This window comes from Lepidochelys olivacea (assembly GCF_965140295.1).
Source record: "Lepidochelys olivacea isolate rLepOli2 genome assembly, chromosome: 10".
NCBI lineage: Eukaryota > Metazoa > Chordata > Testudines > Cheloniidae > Lepidochelys > Lepidochelys olivacea.
Genome location: NC_140420.1, coordinates 7,645,069 through 7,666,769, shown reverse-complemented (window position 1 = coordinate 7,666,769; position 21,701 = coordinate 7,645,069). Strand labels below are relative to the sequence as shown.

At 41.1% G+C, this 21,701-nt stretch overlaps 1 protein-coding gene across 5 annotated transcripts in view; it reads right to left on the bottom strand.

Annotated features, from left to right (window-relative positions):
* The window catches only part of TOM1L2 (target of myb1 like 2 membrane trafficking protein), a 64,488-nt gene that overhangs the window by 38,288 nt on the left and 4,499 nt on the right, over positions 1–21,701 (bottom strand). For 4 of the 5 annotated variants that reach the window (XM_084641795.1, XM_084641796.1, XM_084641799.1 and 1 more), the window contains exons 2-3: positions 2,656–2,740; positions 1,801–1,879 (exon numbers count right to left, since the gene is read on the bottom strand). In XM_084641795.1, coding sequence (XP_084497921.1) covers positions 1,801–1,879; positions 2,656–2,740 — 164 coding nt within the window. Of the gene's footprint in view, positions 1–1,800; positions 1,880–2,655; positions 2,741–4,680; positions 4,749–21,701 lie in introns of those variants that run through there. The other variant, XM_084641798.1, reaches the window with a different exon arrangement.

The window sequence follows — 21,701 nt, the reverse complement described above, 5'->3', positions numbered from 1 at the left end:
GCCCTTTCTCATTTTAATTTTCACTGGTAATTTTGGACCTTTGCTTTTGGACATTAGTCAGTGAGGGGGTAATCCAGCTGATGAGACAATATCACTAGAAATAATGCCTTGGGCACCAAAAGATGCTGACAAAATGTGATTCATATTAAAGTCTTCTCCTTTCTGGATACCTTTTGTCTTGTGATAAAATAAATCTCTATTATTAACACCCCCGAGTCTTTTGTGATCCAACTTTTGTTATTGTCAAGGTGAAGAAATAAAGTTTCTGCCACTTTCACTGAAGTTTGCTCACTTATGCTGTTTGTACACCAAATTTCAGCACATAGGTTGTTACAACAAGAACATGTCAAATGGATATCCTGTCACAGGGTCAGGTTTAGAGACACCCATTTTCCACGCTCCTGAAATGTGACTGAACCAGGACACCCCAATTTACAATCCATGTTACAGAGTTTTACATGGGTATTATGCCAAATTATGTTAAATCCTTCAAAACACTCTGCTTTTGAATTCTTTGACAGGCTATATCCACATTTCCCCCATAACTTAGCTGGAGTCATTCTCACTTAGACATTCGATTACCACGGAACAGCAGCTATTGACTGTTTTCTGTGAAGAACATGAGGTACATGGAGAGAAATACAACACACAGCTTTTACATATAACCATGGCTAATAACGGCCATGACCTCACAGCCGAGGAGCTTCTGCTCCTAGTGATGTCCTCACACCTGACACCATGGGCACTGAAGCCTGCAAGTCCAGGTTTCAGCCTCTTTTCAAGACAATGTATAATTCCATATCCACATTAAGATGGACACAGCAGTCTCATTTTACTCCTTGGGACACCAGCACCTTATTTTAATTCTCTCCAACAAACCCCTTAACTGGCAGCTATCTGAATGACAACCTAGGACTTTGAGTCAAAGCCAGATAGGTAAAGCATGAAAAAGAATTTAGAACGGTCATCTTCATACAAGTGACAACCACCTCACAGGTCAGTACAACTGGCAACCATGTATCCTAAGGAGGGAGCAGCATGGGATATAGCAAGGGAGGACTAAACCATGCTGGCAGGGTGCAGGGGAAACATGCAGATCACCTACCTACAACGTTATGCCTTGATCTAGTCAATAGTATTTGTCCCTTACATTCAGGAAGTGCAAGTTTCACCCACCAAAACACATTCTGATCTGCCATGTCACCCAGTAGGCCCTTTTCAACCAATAGCCTTGCTGACATGATCAGCAGGAAAGGTCACTGCCAAATTACCTCACGCTCTAGTGGGGCTGTGCAAATGCACAATGTAGTAATTTATGCTGATCTAGTTTAGGCTTCCTGTTTCTGATGTACTTAAAAACTAACAGTAAAAATTTTGTGTGTGCCCTTGGCTAGTTGCTCTCCAAATTCTTTCTTGGCCTGCCTTATACTTTTATACTTGCCTTGCCAGAGTTTATGCTGCTTTCTATTTTCCCTCACTGGGATTGGACTTCCAATTTTTAAAGGACACCTTTTTGCCTCTGTCTCTTTTGCTCCGCTATTTAGTGACAGTGGCTTTTTGGGGGGGAAGGGAGTGTCTTCTTACTGCTTTTTTTTTTTCATTTGGGGAATACATTTAATTTGAGCCTCTATTATGGTGTTTTTAAATAGTCTCCATGCAATTTTCAGGCATTTCACCCTTGTGACTGTTCCTTTTAATTGCCATTTAACTAGCATCCTCATTTTTGTGTAGTTCCCCTTTCTGAAGGTAAACGATACTATGGTAGCTTTCTTTGGCACTTTCCCAGCTCATCCCACTCACCGTTAGAGCCAGCATCACCTCTCTGTAATTTTTGTTTCCATTCAGCCTCTTCTTCAGTGCTCGGATAGCATCCTTTGGACTGAAGGAGAAACAAACATATCATTTTCACGCCTCATAAGGTGGGAACATCGGTGTTCCCTAACCCTTTCTGACAGGGCAGGAGCACTTGCGTTCACTTTAGATAACCCAGCTATGATCACTGAAAGCTCAGCATGAGAATGCATATACAAGGGCGATGTATGAACGAGACAGCAGACAGACACTCAGAAAGAGGCCAAAGGCGTAATACCATTGAGAACAGGCCTGCTGTGTAGCGCAAGCAACGCAGCCTGAGTGCTGAAGTGGCAGAGGATACCAGAGAGGTCCCTCTCTTCAAATGTTAGGATCTGGTAGCAATGCAGCATTTGGAGGCTTGGAAGTTACAAGCATGTCTCCTAAAAATACAGGCTCAATAATCCCTATTGTAGCACATTTAGTATGTGCTTTTTGGATACACCCAGGAATTAGATATTGCACCATGAAAATCTAGTGCTGTCATTTTGGTGCTGGGCCAACATAGAGCTCTGCTAATGAATCTCAATCCTGACATGCCACATCCCATGTTATTCTAACCTTCCAACTCTCCTGAGCAGAGGTCTTACACTAGCAAGTGCCACGAGATGTGCTGGTTGGCTGAAGTGGATCAGTGTCAGTTTGGGATGAGGAGACCGAACAACTCATTTGCTACCTAAAAATGGGATTTAATCTGAGGACACCTGTGCATTATTAGCCCACTGCACCACCTAGCATGCTGAAGAACAAAGATCAGTATCAGCAAAACGTGTGAAACACCCAAGTTATCTATAATGCACATACCCTTCTTCTGTCTCGTTGATAATGTCGCAGATCTCCATGTTAAGTGTCCAATCCTCACTCTGCAAGGAGCCATCAGTCGCCTTTTCTGTGAAGCCAACACAAAAATCTCTGTCACCTCTCCATGATTAAGTTACTATAGTCCATCTTATCTTCAATTTTGTACACAAGTTTAAGCACTCCCCAAATCAGGAAGGGACAAATTTTCCTGTTGACTCTGGACTATATCATACCGTTTTTCCTAATTTAGAGACCAATCTAAAAGCTTCCGGAATAAAAATTAATCCTGTGGGCTCGATTACTCAATATCCACAGACCACAGAAGGGCTGTCAGTTAATTCCCGCTCTATCTTCTTAGCTAACTCCCTACTTTAGCTGTGATATTTTGATGGGAGAAGGGGTTAATCATTCAAAGTTCTAATTTACTATATTTGAACACCTCTGTCAACCCTCCCTATTTTTGTGGAGTCAGAATTCATACTTCTCTTTTCATGGGGAAGACCTGGCTCCTTTTTGTACACTAAGGGTTTTCCCTTGCTTGTTTTTTTACCTTAGAAGTGTCAAATGCAAAATTCCTGCCTTCCCTATTTTGCGGAAAGTGTCTCTTGAAGGACCCAGAGATGTAGTTTGGGAGTGCACGCAGACCTTAACGGAAGGGGTGGTAGTGTTGAATCTTTAACAAGAGGAGTTTTCTTCCATCTGTTTGTTAGATGTTTGAGTTAAATATGCTTACAAACAGAAAGCGATCTCAGCTGTCTGGATAAACATCACTTTCCCTCTTCAATTAATCAGGTTTTACTTCAGATCCCTTCTCATCTGAAATTACAGACCTACTACTAGATTCCTATTCTTCCAGGAAAACAGGGTAAACAAGACCTGAATTTTTGACCAAAAAAAAAAAAACAGGCCAAAACAAAAAACCCAACCGATCAACAAAAAGTACAACACACAAACAAAACTTTCCTAAATAAATCTTTCAGACATAGTTTATACATTATAAAGCAGCAAGAACAGCAGAAGTGCAGTTTCCTTTGTTCCCTTTGTAGTCACCTTGAATTATTTATATCAAATTCCCCAAATCAAACCCATTTGTCTCAAAGGAAAAAATTGCCTGAACAGGGTAGATTCACTTTTAGAAGACTGAACCAGTTCTATAATTCTGCCTTATGCTTCCTGGACCAGAAAGCTACATCTGTGGTAACATTGTTCCCCAAAAAATTCCTACCATTGAGACAAGGATACAGCTCCCCTGGCAGCAGTAACCGTGGCAATGTTAGCACAGACCAAGTGCCAGCTCAGAGCAAGGGCCACATAACACTGTGCTGAAAATGCCAGCAACCAGTATTCCCACCACTGCAGTTCCACCAATGGTAGCAACTTGAAAAAAAAGAATGACATAGACTGGCATGACATAGGGAGAGGGATAGCTCAGTGGTTTGAGCATTGGCCTGCTAAACCCAGGGTTGTGAGTTCAATCCTTGAAGGAGCCATTTAGGGATCTGGGGCAAAAACTGGGGATTGGTCTTGCTTTGAGCAGGGGGTTCAACTAGATGACCTCCTGAGGTCCCTTCCAACCCTGATATTCTATGATTCTGTGGCCAAAGTTAGAAGCGCTGAAGAGAGGTTCGTTCAATCCCAGAGTGGGAGGAACATAGGGAAAGTGAGATCATTCCATTTCTCAACAGTGACACTTTCAGCCTCATAAGGAGTGTTGAAAGGCACTCAAAGGATCTCTGTGCGGGTCCCACAGGTCCAAGGAGGAATAGGAAAAAAACAAAAACAGCCATAGCCCCATCTTTGTATGGGACACAGATTCGGAAAAGTCAGTCAACCTTATCTCATGGTACAGTTCAAAGTAGCACAAAATCTATTCACATACGAAGTACTCCCATTCCCCAGCAATTCAACGAGGGAATTCAGAGACTACGACCTACTGTGTTTTGACCAACAGTAGCATTCTTTAAGATTTCAAGGTGCTTTCTATTCACTGAAGTTTAATACTGTTCTTCAAACAAACCAGATGCATACTTGTGAGACTTCTTTCCAGCAGCTTAACCCCTTTGCTGCACTTCACAAAGCATCACAGCAGCAAATCTGGGTCCCACCACCGAAACAGACAAAGGATTAGGGACGACAAAAATAACTTGTATTCTGTTTTTCTCTAAGGAAAGATGAACAAACAAATTAGCTTCTAATTGTTTCTGGAATCAGTATCCCTCAGGAAGGTTTTTTTTAAATAATTACAACTCTGTGTCAGTGTGTGTGTGAGAGAGAGAGAGAGAGAGAGAGAGAAAAAGAGACAGACAGACCAGAAGCCCTGAACCACATATTATGCCAAGTAAATATCCAAACTGTAAAATAAAAGTATAGTCAGCGTCAGTAACCAAACATTTAAAGGGGCACAACATTATCCATTTTCTCCAGCTTGGCCACAAAAAAACGAAGAGAACAAAAACAACACATGAATCAAATTGTTGGTGGCCCTAACTGAATGGCCAACCCCTCTGCTACCTCCAATAACATCACCCAACAAGTGGAGACAGCGCTGCACTAAATGGAGAAAGAGTTTCAAAAGATTTCACGATTCTCAGGTCACAGAGCCGTGTCACATGGAGATTTTGCCAAAATAAACCATGGCCAAATATTTATCACAAGATCAAGGAATGAACTGGCTGCTGGCATTGCCATGTGTAGGGTTAGCATTTTCCCAGATGATTTCTGAAGAGAAGTCAAGCCTTTGACTGAGTCACATAGTATGAAAGCGGACATCAGGACAGGGACTGAGCAAGAGCTATGGGGAACAAAATTTTCTTTTGCACATTTTTGGATTTTCTTTACAAAGAATGTCAAGGGCCGATGCTTAGAAACACCCCATATGTAAGGCATACTATTCTCTCCGGTGGCACTGTGCTAGTATGTTCCTGCTGTTTCAGTGATCATTCTTCCCCTCAGAGCACAAAGAAGAGGCTGCGACTTTCTGACTGTGAGTGTTGAGATTCTGATTTTAAACACAAATCACTTCAAAAGCAGCACACGTTTCATGGACAAGAGGACCTAACGGTTGTGAAAGCACTTCCCTTGATTACGTTAACGCTGCGTGTACACCAAAACTTGAAACAAACAGCCATGTTCACAAGTAGCTCCAACAATGCAAGGATAGATTCCAGCTCCCCAAGAAACACATCAGAACAGTGCTATTAGTATAAACGAGGGGTCATGCAGCATGCTTCTCCGAGTAAGAGAATCCCCATCCTGTGCCTGGGAAACGGCAGAACCAGCAACACTAGAAACGGTTTTAAATGCTGGAAAAACGGATAGGTGCCAACCATGAATCTCCCTGAGACTCCCTCTCAAACTGGACAGGAAACTGATAGCTGATAATACTGACAGGGTCAAACTGTTTCCAGCACCTAGTGCAGGTGCCAGAATCCTGGAAGAATAGCACATTTCCCTTATGTAGGAGCACCTAATGCATTAGAAAAGCATTAACTCCCCTACTGCCCACAACAGGTCCGAGGCACATGTCAATTAGCATTAGTTTACACAAGGACTTGGAGACACAGTCAGCACAACTCTGGGAGAGTGCAGGGCATCTTAATTCAGATACCCACCCTAGACAAGACAAAGTAAGCAGGCAGAAGAAAAGTGAATAATTTCTGGGACACTTTTATTGGGCAACATACAAAAAAAACCTTGTACTAACTTAAGTCTCTAGTTCCCAGGGCCAGGGATGGGAAAGAATAATACTTTGCACTTCTATAGCACCTTTCATTTAAGGTGCTCAGGGCTGTTGAACATTAAATCTCAGAGAAGTCCAGTCACAGGACATAGCCAGAAATTCTGGAGTTCTAATTCCAGTCTGCCACTGACATCTTGGGGAAATGGAGGCAAAGGGGTTAAGCAGTTTGCCCATCTGTAAAATGACAGTTAATACCATCCTACCTCAGTGGGTTGTTAGCACTTTTACAGAAATTTATCACCTATGTGCTGCCCATTTTACAGCACTCAGACAAGGTGCTGCTCAACTAAGAATGCCTCCTGTGCATCAATCTTCATGGACATCATCTACCAGGCAAGCCTATGCCCACTGTCTCAAGTATGACCAGGATGAGGTCACCATAAGGAAATGAAGCTAGACATAGAATCATGAAATGTAGGAAAGGAAGGGACCTCCATAGGTCATCCATTCCAGTCCCCTGTATTGAGGCAGGACTGATTATTATCTAGACCATCCCTGACAGGTGATTGTCTAACCTGTTAAACCTCCAATGATGCAGATTCCACAGCCTCCCTAGGTAATTTGTTCCCGTGCCTAACTACCCTGATAGTTAGAAGTTTTTCCTAACGTCTAACCCAGCAGTTCTCAAACTGTGGGCTGTGACCCCAAAGTGGGTCATGACCCTGTTTTAATGGGGTCTCCAGAGCTGGAGTTAGACTGGCTGGGACACAGGGCTAAAGCTGAAGCCTGAGCCCCAATGCCGAAACCTGAGCCCCACCACCTGGGTTGGTGGGGCTCAGGCTTTAGCCCCCCCCACCTGGGATGGCAGGGCTTGGGCGAGCTCACACTTTGGTCCCCATCTCCCCCTCCCCCCCAGGTCATGAGTAGTAATTTTTGTTGTCGGAAGGGGGTTGCAGTGCAATGAAATTTGAGAACTCCTGGTCTAACCTAAATCTCCCTTGCTGCAATGGTTGCTTCTTGTCCCATCCTTCATGGGAAAGGAGGACAATTTATCACCCTCCTCTTTATGACAACCATTTATGTACTTGAAGACTTATGTCCCCCCCCCCAGTCTTCTCTTTTCCAGACTAAACAAAACCAAATTTTTCAATCTTCAGTCATAAGTCATGTTTTCTAGACCTTTAATCATTTTTGTTGCTCTCCTCTGCACTTTCTCCAATTTATCCCCATCTTTCCTGAAGTATGGTGCCCAGAACTGGTCACAATACTCCAGTTGAGGCCTTTTAAGTGCTGAGTAGAGTGGAAGAATCACTTCTTGTCTCTTGCTTTCAACACTCCTGCTAACACATCCCAGAATGATGTTCATTTCGCGCGCGGGGGGGGGGGGGGGACACAACAGTATTCCATTGTTGACTCATTTAGTTTGTGACCCACTATAACTCCCTGGTTCTTTTCTGCAGTATTCTTTCCCAGGCAGTCATTTCCCACTTTTTGTATTTGTGCAATTGATTATTTCTTCTTAAGAAATAGGGCCCAGAAACTGCATAGGAACAGGCTATGTAGGAGAGGTAGAAAGTGCTCTTTTATTTTAATTAAATGCAAAGACACAACAGCTGCTTGCCCTCAGGAGGAGCATTCATTTCAAGCTCTGCTCAGTAGCATCCTAACAAATGAAAGCTGACATGGAGTGCACAAACGGTCAGCTACTACACAATCCTCTCATACTCGGTCCTTAGTACTTTTGTTTTAAAGCTACATTTCAGTGCAGATTAAAGGTACTGGCCGGAGAGCCCTGGAGACAGGACAGATACAGCATAAGCAACAGCAGTGCAAGCTTCCCTCTCCCTGCCCTGACAATGCACCTTAACCCTGACTTGGGAGGTCTCCACTGATGAATACGAGGGTAGTTCAATTTCCATACTCAATCTGACCTCTCTGTTGCATCTGCTAATAATGATGCCAGCTGCCACTGTATGTTTTTTGATGAACACTTTCAACAAGATCTGAACTGAGAAGACTGGTTTCAGATAGGAATTGTATTTAATATATGTACCATATGCATGTTTCTAGATTGGAGAATTAAGTGCTGGTCTTAGGAAGCACTACGGAAACTTGCCCTAGCTGAATGGTGACAGCATGCAGTAAACGAGGCAACAGGCTGACGTGGGGCTATGTCTACACTGAAAAAAAAAAGCGTGCTCATATCGTGGGTTAAAATAGCAGTGAAGACTCAGACTCAGATACTTTAAGGTCAGAAGCAATGTGGCCTTTAACTCAGTTAGCCACTAGAGTCCAAACCCAGGTTCCCCTGTAGGCTTTAACTTGAGCTGCTAACCCGAGTTAAAAGCTGATTTATATCTTCACTGCTATTTTCACCCATCTTAGCCAACCCCAGTTAAGAACACACCTTCATTGGCAGTGAAGACAATCGCTAGGATAGAGCTCTCTGAACACTGCACCCTTTCCTTCAATCAGTTAGTCTGTCTACAAGTATCAAGAGTCATTGTGCTGCATAACACACTTGGAAGACGCAAGTGGAAATGCCAGTGTTGGGCAAAGGTAGCAAGTTATTGCTCAAGGACATTTAAGTCCTGCCTTGTTTACAAATTAACACAAAAGAGAAAGGGACACTGGTGTTTATGTAGGTGTGGTCTCCCGTCTGAATACTAAACATTCTGCTATGCAGATCTACGTTCTGACAACAGCTGGATAAGCCCTTGGTGTGAAAAATCCATGGATTTCTTTGTACATGGATAATCTCACCATCCCAAACTAAAAAATGAGCCAAGAGGTTTATTCCAAAGAGCAACTCCTGGGTGCACACAAGATAAACGCATATAGGTGTACCTTGTTCCAGAAATGAAAAATCAAAGAAATTCTTATTTCAAATCAAGCCCAGGTCCCCAGTGAATCAAGTTTCCTACCCCCTTTTGGCTTTCAAATGGTATAAAGCATGGATTTCTACCCTTGGTAGTTCACAAGGTAGCAGGTCTCAAAACTCTCTAGTCTACAGTGGTCGTAGATATAGCAGTGCTTTAATGAAATGATCCAAGACTGATTTTAGCAAATTAAACTTTTGAGCAGTTTGATTTTCACTCCCTGTCATTACAGCAGTCATCATGGTTAAAACTAGCTACAATATTGGCAGGCTCCTCTTCATACCTTCTCCTAACTCACCTTAACCCTGACTGGTCACACCCCTACTCAGTTCAGTTCTTATAAGCAAAGGCTGTCAAGTTGGGGCCAGTTGTGATGGTTTTATAGCATACACAGAGATCTTTCAAGGACTACAAGTCTTCTGAACGGAGTGTAGAATTACGCAAGTTACCCCACAAGTGGAGATACACTGCTGAATCAGAGGATTTGTTCTTCTTAAATGTTCTTCTTAACCTCTGAGGATAGGACAAGCAACAATGGCCTTAATTGCAGCAAGGGTAGTTTAGGTTGGACATTAGGAAAAACTTCCTAACTGTCAGGGTGGTTAAGCACTGGAATAAATTGCCTAGGGAGGTCGTGGAACCTCCATCATTGGGGATCTTTAAGAGCAGGCTGGACAAACACTGTCACAGACGGTCTAGATAATACTTAGTCCTGCCTTGAGTGCAGAAGACTGGACTAGATAACCTCTCAAGGTCCCTTCCAGTGCTACGATTTGACATCATGAGGCTCAGCACATTTGAGTTTATGCCCCGTGAGCTCAGGACATGGTCCTATTCAAAGCACCTAGATGGGAAACTAGGATGCCAGGGCTAAGAAACAAATTGTTCTATTGCATCTTCAATCTTACCTCCTCCATGCTTATTATTTTTTAAAGTCAAAACTATTAGATCTCCCTGCAGCTGATGTGAATTTCTGATCAAAGTGCTGCTATTAAAACTGACTACAAACCACCATTCCACAGTCAGAGAGCAATTCTGAGGGTGTCTTTAAGTCAGTCATTCAGAAAGGAGGTCAGTTTCTTTGCGAAACAAAGGCCAACATTTTCCACTCTGCCACCTTGCTTACTTCGTTCTCTCTCTGCTCTCCCTGTTCTAAGACTGCTGAGCTTGGCTCTCCAAAGAAAATGGATCAGCCCAAAAAACATGATTTGGATTGGACTGCTGCAGCCTGCCTACTGTCACCCTACGTCATGTTTTAGCTACGCTTGGGTTGAAAGCTATTTGGGGCAGGCCGACTGTCTTGTCTCCAGGGCACCATGCATTCTGAATTAATAATCATCAGTTTGTACTGAACCCACAGACTTACTAAACACCAAAATAGCCAAAGAATGGGCACGTGCTCAAGACTCAAACTTAACAATATTTAGCCCACATGCCAAGTTTGAAAGAAGTCTGTTAAAATTATTTAGGAACAGTCATTTCACCAATGAACAGTCTGATTCTCTTTTTGAAGACTACTCACCATATGGCACTAGACTGTGATTACAAACAAACAGTGCATTGCTACAAACAATGCTCTGCTACTGCATCTCTTAAGAGGATCTCAAGATGCTTTACGAACAGTTGTTTCAACATCCCTGTGATACAGGTACAGTATATAAAGCATACTGTTTAACTACCACTGAAATCCAGCCACTTCTGGAGCAGAACACAGCACTTGTTTAACAGCAGACGGTTAGGACAAGAAGCAAAGCCTACATATCCATGCCAAAGAGGATCAGTATACAAATTAAATTACATAATTAACTTAATTAAACTTAACATTTATATAGAACTAAAAATGCCTTGTGCCTATATTAGGACCCCAATTTCAGTAGACAAGGGGAAGAATAAAATAGACATACTTCCAGGTCAGGCTGATTAAAGAGACCTTATTCTGACATGTCTTAGCTTATGAGATCCCATAAGGATCACAGCTTGTTTGCAGGTGTATAAAACCCTGACTAACCTGGGAGTATGAACTCATATAGGCTGGGCTCCAACAAGGCAATCTTGGACTGTGATGAAAAGTGGCAGCCAGATCTCGTTCAAACTGTAAAGATGTGCATTTTAAGAAAGCCACTTTTATGTAAAATCCAGCCTGTGTACATGGACTCCTCTCACCAACACAGAGTCAGAATAGGAGAGGTGAACAGCTGCCTTCAAAAGGGGTCAATGATCTCAGCACCTGATGAGCAGGTAGGCATCCCTGCCAATTAACACACCCTTACTGGGAATCAAGGTAGAAAAAGCAGGGAGAAAGATACAGACGAGGGGGGTAGCAAACCAGGCATTTGTGACTGCTAGTCTTGATCAAAACTCATCTCAGAATGAACTCACATCATGCCCTGAAATGCTCATTTGGTACAAAACTTGAAACTGCTGTTTCATGCTCTGCACTGTCTCCCCAACCAAGGCAGAACTCAGTTTAAGGTTTCCGGACCAGTTTCACAGAGGGCTCTGAATACTATCTACCACTACTCTTCCTTCATGACCGTGACCTCCCATGACAGCTATCTTCCACTAGAACAATAAAAGTGTTGAGAAATAGGGCTCATGAGCGTGGGAGACAGAACTGTCACAGGAGCTGGACGTAGACACAGCAACTCTGTCACATGAAACAAGAATGACCAGAGTCCTCACCCCTTTCAGCAGTGAATGCAAAACTCTTTTCCACACATGGCAAACAAAACCCCTATCAATTAAGCTCTCTCTCCAACAGGCAAAGGAAGAGAGATATTGGTGGGAGCCATACAGCTTCCTACAGAGGTACCTATAAATAGGTACCAGAGAGCTTGGAGAGTGAAGAACCTGGATTTAAATGTGGGTTCCAGGATTAATACCACACACACCTCAAGCCACCAACAATCCAGTTTTATGAATAAACTTAAAGCTGATGTTCTTAAGGAATGTTGAAATTTGAGGCTAGGCACACCAAACAGGTAATTAAAAACAAGTTTTTCTGGTGTGGCTTGATGGTTTAAATGCATTGCCCCAAGGGGTAAAGTGGAGTCTGTGCCCCAAGCAGAGCAATACGCTTCCAGGCCAGGAAGAGCATCCTTACTCAGTCTTCTCACTGCAGCTTCCCATCAGCTTGAAATTACTGCTGGCGAGGTCATGCTTCGTTGAGGGTGGGATGCAGTGTGTCTATGGACACCTGTCCGTAGTTCATGCTAGGGACAAGCAGGAGGCCGTAGCTTTTTTTTTTTTTTAACATTTGAAATCTAGTGGATTTTCACTCATTTCAGAAAATAAAAAGCTTCCCTTGCCTCCGTGCCGTATCCACATTAAAGCTAAGGCTGACCCAAGTACCCTAAATAGCTGTCCTTCAGAACTAGGTCAAGTGAAAATGTTTCCTTGCCACATCAAGCCACTTTCAAAAATCCAGAGGCATTTATCTGAACTAGGAACTTTAAAAGCAGCCTATATTGCACTAATCTGCTACATGAGCTCTTTCAGGGATGACCTCTGCAAAATTCCTACCTCACCATGACTCTGAAGTCCTGCAAGTGTTGAGCACTTTTCCAACAGGGTCTGTCACTTCGGGATTGGCTAGTGAGTTCCAGCTCATGTCAGAAGTCAGAGCAGATGAACCCTTCCATCAGAATTCTGGACAGGGGCGGGTATATGTATGTATACACACACAGTTCTCCTTCTATGGATTTACTTGAATATAGGTGTTTACTGTGTTCTTTCATACAGAAAGTAATGCTGGTCCAGTTCACTGTATGAGGGCAATAAACTAGAGTACTCTTAAAATGACAGGTTACGCCCTCCTCTAAAAATCAAGTTCTTTGACAACTTCATGTCTTGATACATTATTACAGCGTGCAAACCCCCGTGATCTATTAAGCAACACTTCCAGTGCTCTAGTATTAACACATCCTGAGCGTCCATCTTTTGTTTGCGGATGGAAGTGACAAAGGAAGCATAAATTAAAACCCTCTGGATGGTATAAACATAACAAAATGTTCTCCCTCAGATCTGTCTTTTCTGTACTAGGCTGTGACTTACTCAACAAAGTACAGTTGTGACTGAGTAGTATGGTTGATACATATAGAATTGTCTTAGCAAATTGCTGAGTTCAGATTAGTCATCCAAATCCATTCTGACACATCAGCGGACTTTCACTCCTTCCCCTGACCACAACAAGGCAGCTGTGTTTGTGGACAGATGTCATGAAGTTACAGTCATGCATCTTGGTTGGCTAGTATACACATTCCACCAATTGTTTGCCAAAACATTTTTTGTATAGTTTTCAGTTGTCCATCTGTTTTGGATAACTGAGCAGACCAGATTCCTCATGTTATCCAAGGGTGAATCACATGGTGTTTTAACCATATGGTGTTCGTTCCCCTTTAGGGGAACAAAAGATGGCTTAATTCAAAGACTGACTATATACAAATTATTTATGATTCAGGAAAGGCAGGAGATCTGAATATCTATCACAAAGTGTTTAAAAAATAATCCTGGAAAGCTGTTCCAGTATGTACTTTAATAGCCAGAAAATATTGTCTTTACTAATAAAGACAAGCCACTAGAGTCCATATTAAAGCTCCAATAAAGCCTTAATAAGCTTCTTACTCACTTTCATGAAACTTTCCTCTTCTGTTAGAAAACATAACTGAACTTCCAACATTTGTTTGCCCAAAATTCCAAGGGGGTGAAGCTAAGGATTTATCTTCCAACCTGGCCTTTTTCCAATTAATAGGCATATACAAATACTCTATATAATGATGGATATATTATCCTTAAAATTTCATAGGATGGCAAAGGGAAAACTATATAAACAAGCTGGTTTAAAATACATTAAAAAATACAGGTGGACTGACACCATGCATACAAAGTAAACTAATTACTACCTTTGAGACCAAAGAGATGAAACCATGAGGTATGGAAGAGGGGAGAATATACCACAGGTCAGGATTTACATTACATTTAAAAGTTCTGGAGCTTGACAGCCTAGTTACATTACATGACAAGCTTAAAAGCACAAATAAGAGTGAGGATGGGTGTCAGTGTTCAGTTCTGTCACCTCCTTGCTCATCGGAGGGTGTTTAGTTTCAAACAATTACAGGTAAAGAAGCAGCCCTTATGAAAATTATGGACCATCAGTGCGTCCGTGAACTACATCTGAAATCCATCGGTGCTTGATGGCTAATTCTGTACTACATGAATAAAGCAAGTTCTAATAACTCATTTGGGACTTCACTCCAGTACTTAAAAGCGATGTGTCTTTCATATTTATAAAACAAAACTAAACTAAACTAATTACCTTCCATGGGTGAACTGTTCTAAGAATTTCCAAACCACTGTAGCCTCAAAGGCTAAAATACCTTCTCATATTTAAAACTCCCCCGCCTGCCCACCCACTCGTAACAAGTTTTATTTGCCGCAAACAACAAACTGCTGGATTTTTTTCACCTTGCAGAACCCCTAATCAGTATTCTATTTTTTGCAGGTCACTGCTTAAGTCAATTGCCTGCATTCTCACTTGTTCAAAATAAATTTAAACACTAATTATACTTAGTAAGAAAGAGAAGCAAACTGTCATTCCGACACAGAAACTAGTTATAAAAACAGACTTACTTCACAACTATAGCACAACCGCAGATTGACAAGAAAAACAATGTACTTAATAATTATGGGTGGAACCATTAAAAATATGCCTGGTTCCACCCACCCATGCTGTCGTTACAAACAAATCATGCACTACTATGATTGTGCAATAACATTTCCCCTCATTCTTCTCTCCAATATTTCTATGCATCAGAAAGCTTGAATTCAGTGTCCTCTGGAAGAAGCTGGTTACCCAACAAGTAGCAGAAAACAAGGCAGTCAGATATCCATAGCTTTTAGAGTTAGCCAAGTTGCAATATGCACCAGGAAGTGCATCAATTTGCTTCTCTAATCCATAGCCTTTCTTCACACCGCTAAAAAGAACACAGTAGACCTTGCTGAGAGGCAACAATCTCTGCCTCACTCAAGCTCTTGTGGCTTAAACAGTACAGCACCAACACTAGTTTTAAAGGTTTCCTTTATATGGAAGTGAGGGGTTGGGTTCAATGAAGCCCTATCAGGTGAAAGAAATAATTTTGCACTAAAGCCATTTCCATTGGGGTAGTCTGTTGTAAGCCGCCCCTTCGAAGAGGCCAAGCTCATTAGCAGGGCAAATGCACAGGGGTTACATTTTCAAAACACTTGTTAGGAAGTTCTGGGCATAAATCCTACAATGGTTAACAAGATGCTCACATGTAACCTTTCTTGTACTGCCTTCAAAATGTAGCTCCTCAGTCTCTACTGACCCGCGGGTTAACCATTTCAATTCTGCTTCCAAACCCTTGGGTTTCATATGGCAGTGCAATGTTTAGCCATGAAGCCAAAACAGAGTTTGGATGCTATATTTTATATCTGGAAAATTTCTTTGCAACTTTCATTAGAAATGGGAAGGAAATGGTTTCCCAGTCCTGCAGAAATTCAAACTTAAAAAAAAGTTTCCCATCCCAAATCAGGACAAAAAGCCAAAATCCTGAAGATGTTATGAACCAAAAAAATCCACAAAAAGTTTCAGATTGGGTCAATGAAATAAAAAAATCTGTTAGAAAGGATGTCTTATAGGTGGGTGAAGTCATCACTTTCTGTTGGGATGGAGCTATACGATGTCAAGGACTTCACAGACCACTCCACAGTCTGTTCCTCAAATAACGTCTTGCATTGCAGTGCCTGACTCTGCCCCCGTTCCCAGAAGAGGTCCATACAAAAATTCCCAACTCATCCAGCTGCATCAAAAAAATTTTAATGCTTCCAGGGAACTTTGTTGGAAACCAGATTTTCACCACTCACTCATTGTGTTAAGCCACTGCATTAGAGAGAGATTTTAAAGGCTGCTTTACTTATTATATAGCTATAACACACACTAATGAGCTGCACTGTCAAGAAAACAATCACAACTGAATGCTGACCCATTTTGTTTTCTGTTGAACTTTAATCACTTTCCAAGTCTGACAGCTGCTCAAACTTAATTGCTCGTTATGCCTGTAAATAAAAACTGATCTTACTCTGATTAGCCACTCATTTTATGGCTGCCACAATAATTTCTTGGTTAATAAATGATTTCATGTTTACCAGTATTTCCCAAATCTTAGCAAAATATATTGGTGGTATGCTGTTTCTTTTCCCTAAAATACCCTTTTATTTAGAAGTTAAAATGTCATCGTTACAGAAGGCAGTTCAGAGATCAACCAAATTATTTATTATAGCCTATTCCACATCAGGCCCTACTGGCAAGAAATAATGACACCCATAAATCAAATGTATCCTGTTCCTTGCTTGGACCTTTTCCTCTGCTTGTGACATCGCTTGCCATGTACTTGATTTCTTGGGAAATACTCCAGAACACTCTGATTATAACTGCTCACAATGATACACGACAGATTTCTAGATTATAAACAAAATGTGCTAGCAGAGCCCAAAAGTCCAAATAGTGAGATGAAAATCAAGTAGCCAAATTATGTAGGGGTCAACATCTGATTAACATACAGATAAGCAATTTAGCAAGCAACAGGGGTGCTCTTTCATAGATACTAAGCAATCAAAACTCCAGATGGCTTAACTGACAAAGGACTCAGTGCAAACTCTTTTGCCTAACATTCTTAACGCCATTACATTTTAATCTTCAGCAACCACCATCTCATCAATGTATCTTCTACAGCTCCAAAAATAAACCCTTTGGACTGAAACCAAGCAGGCAAAATTTTAGTCCACAAGGAACCAGTTAAATAGTTTGAGTTATACGAATACAAGGTGAAAAGACAATCATTCTTCGGCTTTTCTAGATCAAAAATGATTGAAAGTAGAGACTTCAGACTTTCCCTCTTGGATTGTTCTCATAGAGACTTAAAGGTCCAATTTTGAAATCACCATGATCAGTCTTTTTAAAATTACAAATGCTGAAAAAAATTTTTTTTTCATACTTCCACATTAAAAGTAGTATTTGGTTCTCAGAATGCAAGTAGGATGCTTCCGTTATGAACGAGGGGACCTAAGGATGCATTTGTTAGCTTGGGAAGCCAAAGTGGCCCAGAACTACTAAGCGCTGCAGGACTGCAACCCTTTGAGGTATAAAGGAACCTTCAAGCTCCGCTGGCAAAGCTGTTACGACCTTGCAATTTCTGTAAGTCTAATCATGAGTTGTTGGGTTTTTGGCGGCAGGGAGGAGGGGAACTTTAAAAAAATAAAAAACCCCATTGGGAAAATAAATGAAGAAAGCTGTAATGAATGCAAGATTAAAGTTGAGAAACAAGCACTCAAAAGTCAGTGTTGAGGTCCCTTCTGCCATGTTAACTCAGCAATGCCATGAATATGATTTTTTTATTTCCGTTATTCTTGTCAAATGCAAAGTTCACTATACTCCTCTCAGCGGATGTATTCCATAAAAATATAAAGGATGCAACGTGGCCAAGTTAACACAATTCTTCTGTCAACTTAGCTACTACCTCTCAGGGAGGCGGGTCACCCACAGTAACAGGAGGGATAAGCATCTACACTGAAACATTACAGCACCACAGCTGCAACTGTCTCGTTGTAGCGTTTTAAGTGTAGACATACCCTAGAAGTGTGGCAAAACATTTTAATCAAGTTTGTAACAGTTATGTGCTCTCATTTTGCATGGCATCTTCTGACCTGAATTTGAACAGACTAGCTCTTCCCAGGCAGTCACTCTTTCTAGGACAGAATGTCTAACAGCTAAATGGGAGAACAGTCTGCAACATGCTTGCCCTACAATAACCAGATTTACAAGCTTGTACCCAAAGCATACAACAGGTTTATCTGGAATGTCTACTTGTCTTCTCGGTCTCCTGACACTGCTTGTGACTAGTCAGCCTCCTCTTTGCTTCTCGTGGCATAGTTTGGCTCTGTTCATACGCTGAGCCTCTGGAGGGTTCCTGGGTTACTCCGATTCCCAAGCTACAGAAGCAATGGCAAATATGGTCCAGTGTGGATACTCTGACCTCGGCATTGTCTTGATACAAATACACTTCAAGGGTTGCATAAATGCATAAACTAATGATTTTGGGGATGCTTTACTACACTATTGACTACAGCATTTGATCCCTGCATTGCTCATCATACTGCTCAAGATTGTACAGGACAGTCGTAATGTAGCGTTCTGTTTTTTTAAAAGAGGCTGCTCTCAGAGATCGATTGGTTGAAAGATTTGGAACCGTGGAGAAGCAACTCGTTAAACTAAAGTAAACCATCTGCTCCTAAGGGAAAAGGGGTTCAGACATAGCTAGGCATTCAGGTTAACGCTTTCTTGGGCACAAGAACCAGCCTGTTTCAAAAGAATCCTTTTCAAGGAAGACTAACTGAAACGAATAAACAGAATAATCAGGAATAAAGTAGATTTTCCAGCAGCATAGTATGTGACTAAAACACAGCAGACATGGCTGTTTAAGAGAGAATTGGGTTTTTGCCCTCCCACATTAAACCAGTTTTTAAAATGCAGAGATGTAATACTTCCTAAGATGTTTGCATGGATGCAAGCAGAAAGCTGTGTTTGAATGCTAGTGCTGCAGGACCTGTGCAGGTTCACAGCACCAGTTGTCACAAAAATCCCTTTGTTTGTGGTGGCTAGTGTTTGGTGTAATATCAGGCTCACCCTCGAGTACATTTCGTACTTGGGGCTTCTATAAGAATCTTTCTTCCAATGAGTTCTAAGCACTTTACAAACATTTTAGCCTCTCATCAACTATATGCTGTAAAGATTCTGAAACCAAGGCACACACAATTAAGTGACTAGCCCAAGGTGACTTACTAAGACTCTGGCAGAAGTGCTGGCCAGTCCAACACCACCCAACCAGACACAACACTCTCTCCAAATCCTAAAAGTTTCTTTCCTCCCAGTAAGAGATCATTTTACAGACGTATCACCAAGCACCATTTCAAATGCCTTATTCACCTTCAATGAAAGTTTAATTAAAAGCTGATCCCAATTTAAGAATTCAAATTATTCTAACATTCCTTTTATAAAAGTTGTCTTAATTCAGCATTCCACACACATATGTAGAGAAAGCAAGAAATAGTACCATGAGCAAATTGTTTCAAATAAAGAGACACATCAATGGGAGGTTTAAAAACTAAAACCAAACATTGGGTGTCCATTAATTTTTTAGCACGCTTTTAAAGATATATGAATTAAAGCAATATCAAACTGTGAGCTGGCCATCCTCAGATTGTAACCTGGTACATACAGGTTTATATTTAGAAACAAATGGAATATAGATTTAGGCATGCTATGCTGCAGCAGATATAACTACATTACTCAAAAACACATAGGCTAATACTTTCATGAGTGGCAATCTGCTTTTGTGACTATAAAAATCAATCCAGCCTTAGGAATCTGGTATTAAATGGTATTATAGTAATTATCCAGCTTCTCACATATATGTAGTTTCCCTAAGCTACCAGATTCATGACTCAGTATTTATTTGCTCCTTTTAAAAGCAAGGATATTAATTTTGCTAAGAGATTTTCTCTGCAACACAATACATTATCATGAAGTGAAAGCAGATCCATGTAATCTTGTAAAACTAAAAGCACTTTATCATCAGACTGTGTTTTGCATGACTAACATAATTCTGTATGAACACTGGAAGACTGGGTTTTGACCGTAGTCCATGTTATTTTAGGTACCTATACAGAAAATAGCATCTCCATCCCATTCACAGTGGGCTGACCAGTCATGTATCTTTTTGATTATTCAAGTACCATATATTGTGTCTAGAATTCTGACACTAAATAGATATTCCAATTTTCTAGTGGAGGACAATCCACCTTCAAAACAGTGCACAGTATATACGTGCCTCTGTATAAAGTCCCAAGACATATGCTGGCGCTTTTTTTTTTTTTTTTTTTGAGTGGGAGGAGTGGGGGGTTTACAACATAAGTCATGAGAATGGAACACTTTACTATTAAAGCAGATAAACGTGCTCTTTAAAGCCCTGATTTTGTCCTTGGGAAAAGGCATTTTCCTGAAGAGTGAATCTTATCACGCTTACACCACAACAAAGCAAACATTTACTCTGAAAGGAATTTAGAGACATTGCACACACGGACAATGAAACATGGTTAATTTTCTCTAGTTTTTTAGTTTTTGTTGCCCACCATAATACATTTTTCTAGTCCTGCATTTGCTATTAAAAATAAAAATAGCTCTTGAACAAATGCGTTTAAGTCTGTCACAAAACATGTTAGAGGATATTTCAAGGAAGCATCGAAATATTTCCCATGGGAAAAAAAAAAGAAAATAAAAGGTGTTAAGAGCCAAGAAGCCTGCACCAATATTTCATTTTATGGAAAAGCTCTACAGATTCTCTCTGCACCATATTCATCATCACCTCAACTGCCTTGAAATGGAAACTGCAAGTGCTTTGATAAAAATCGATGGAAAGGTTGTCTGGTTTCACTGTTGCTTCAATAAAGTGCCTCTGTATCCTCTGCTGAAACACTGCTTTTGTAACTTCCTTAAACAATCCTATTTAGTAAATCACAATAGTTAGCACTGTGCCTCCTGCTGAAAAAGGATTCCCGGGCAAGGGTCCAATCCCGTACTCCTTCCTCAGGCAAAGGTCTTAGAATCAGTTCGTGTTTGACTAATAAATGCAGCATGACAGCCATAAAGGTACTACAGCACCAAACATTTGGAGTCCTGGTTATTAGAAAAACAACTTCCAAAATTACTCTGGGCATGGCGCGAGGTTTCGCTCCAGAACTCCCTTCTCCATTTCTAGTACATTGTTGTCAGACTGCAAGTTTTAGGTAGTTGTAATTGTGCATTCAAGTTTTATCCTGGACCTGGGTTGGCAAGGCCTTTTGGTCACAGCCAATCAGGCCTCCTAGGTCTCTGTTGAAAAGGACTGATTGAAGCAGTTCACGTGATTGACCTCATTGTTTCCAAAGGTGGATAGGCACATTCCCTATTTGTTCTACCTGTGAGGAGCCCATTTCACAGATCACTGCTCAGTGTCAACCCTTTCCACTTGAGAAAGTTAACAAAAATTCAACACAGCAAGATTTGATTTGGATTTAAACATTCCCCTGCAGTGTTTACAAAAATCTAACCAGTTCCGGAGATCTAGAAAATAGAACTGATTTCCTTGTGCAAGTAGAATGAAGAGCAAAAAATACACAAGAAGCATGAACAAAAAGGTCAGCTGTACTTCAGATTCTTCTAATCCAATAGTTTTAATAATCTAAAATGAGTTTAGCAACACAAGGACATTTGTTTTAGATATTTGTTTTAATAACCTTTAATCATGCAGTGACCCTTTAAAGATGATTCTCTTGAGCAAGCAAAACTGAGCATGCAATTTAAAGAGAGGATGCCCAACCTGGACACACGGAGTCTTGCAATTGGAAAATAGTAGTCTCATCTCCATTCTCCAAGCTCT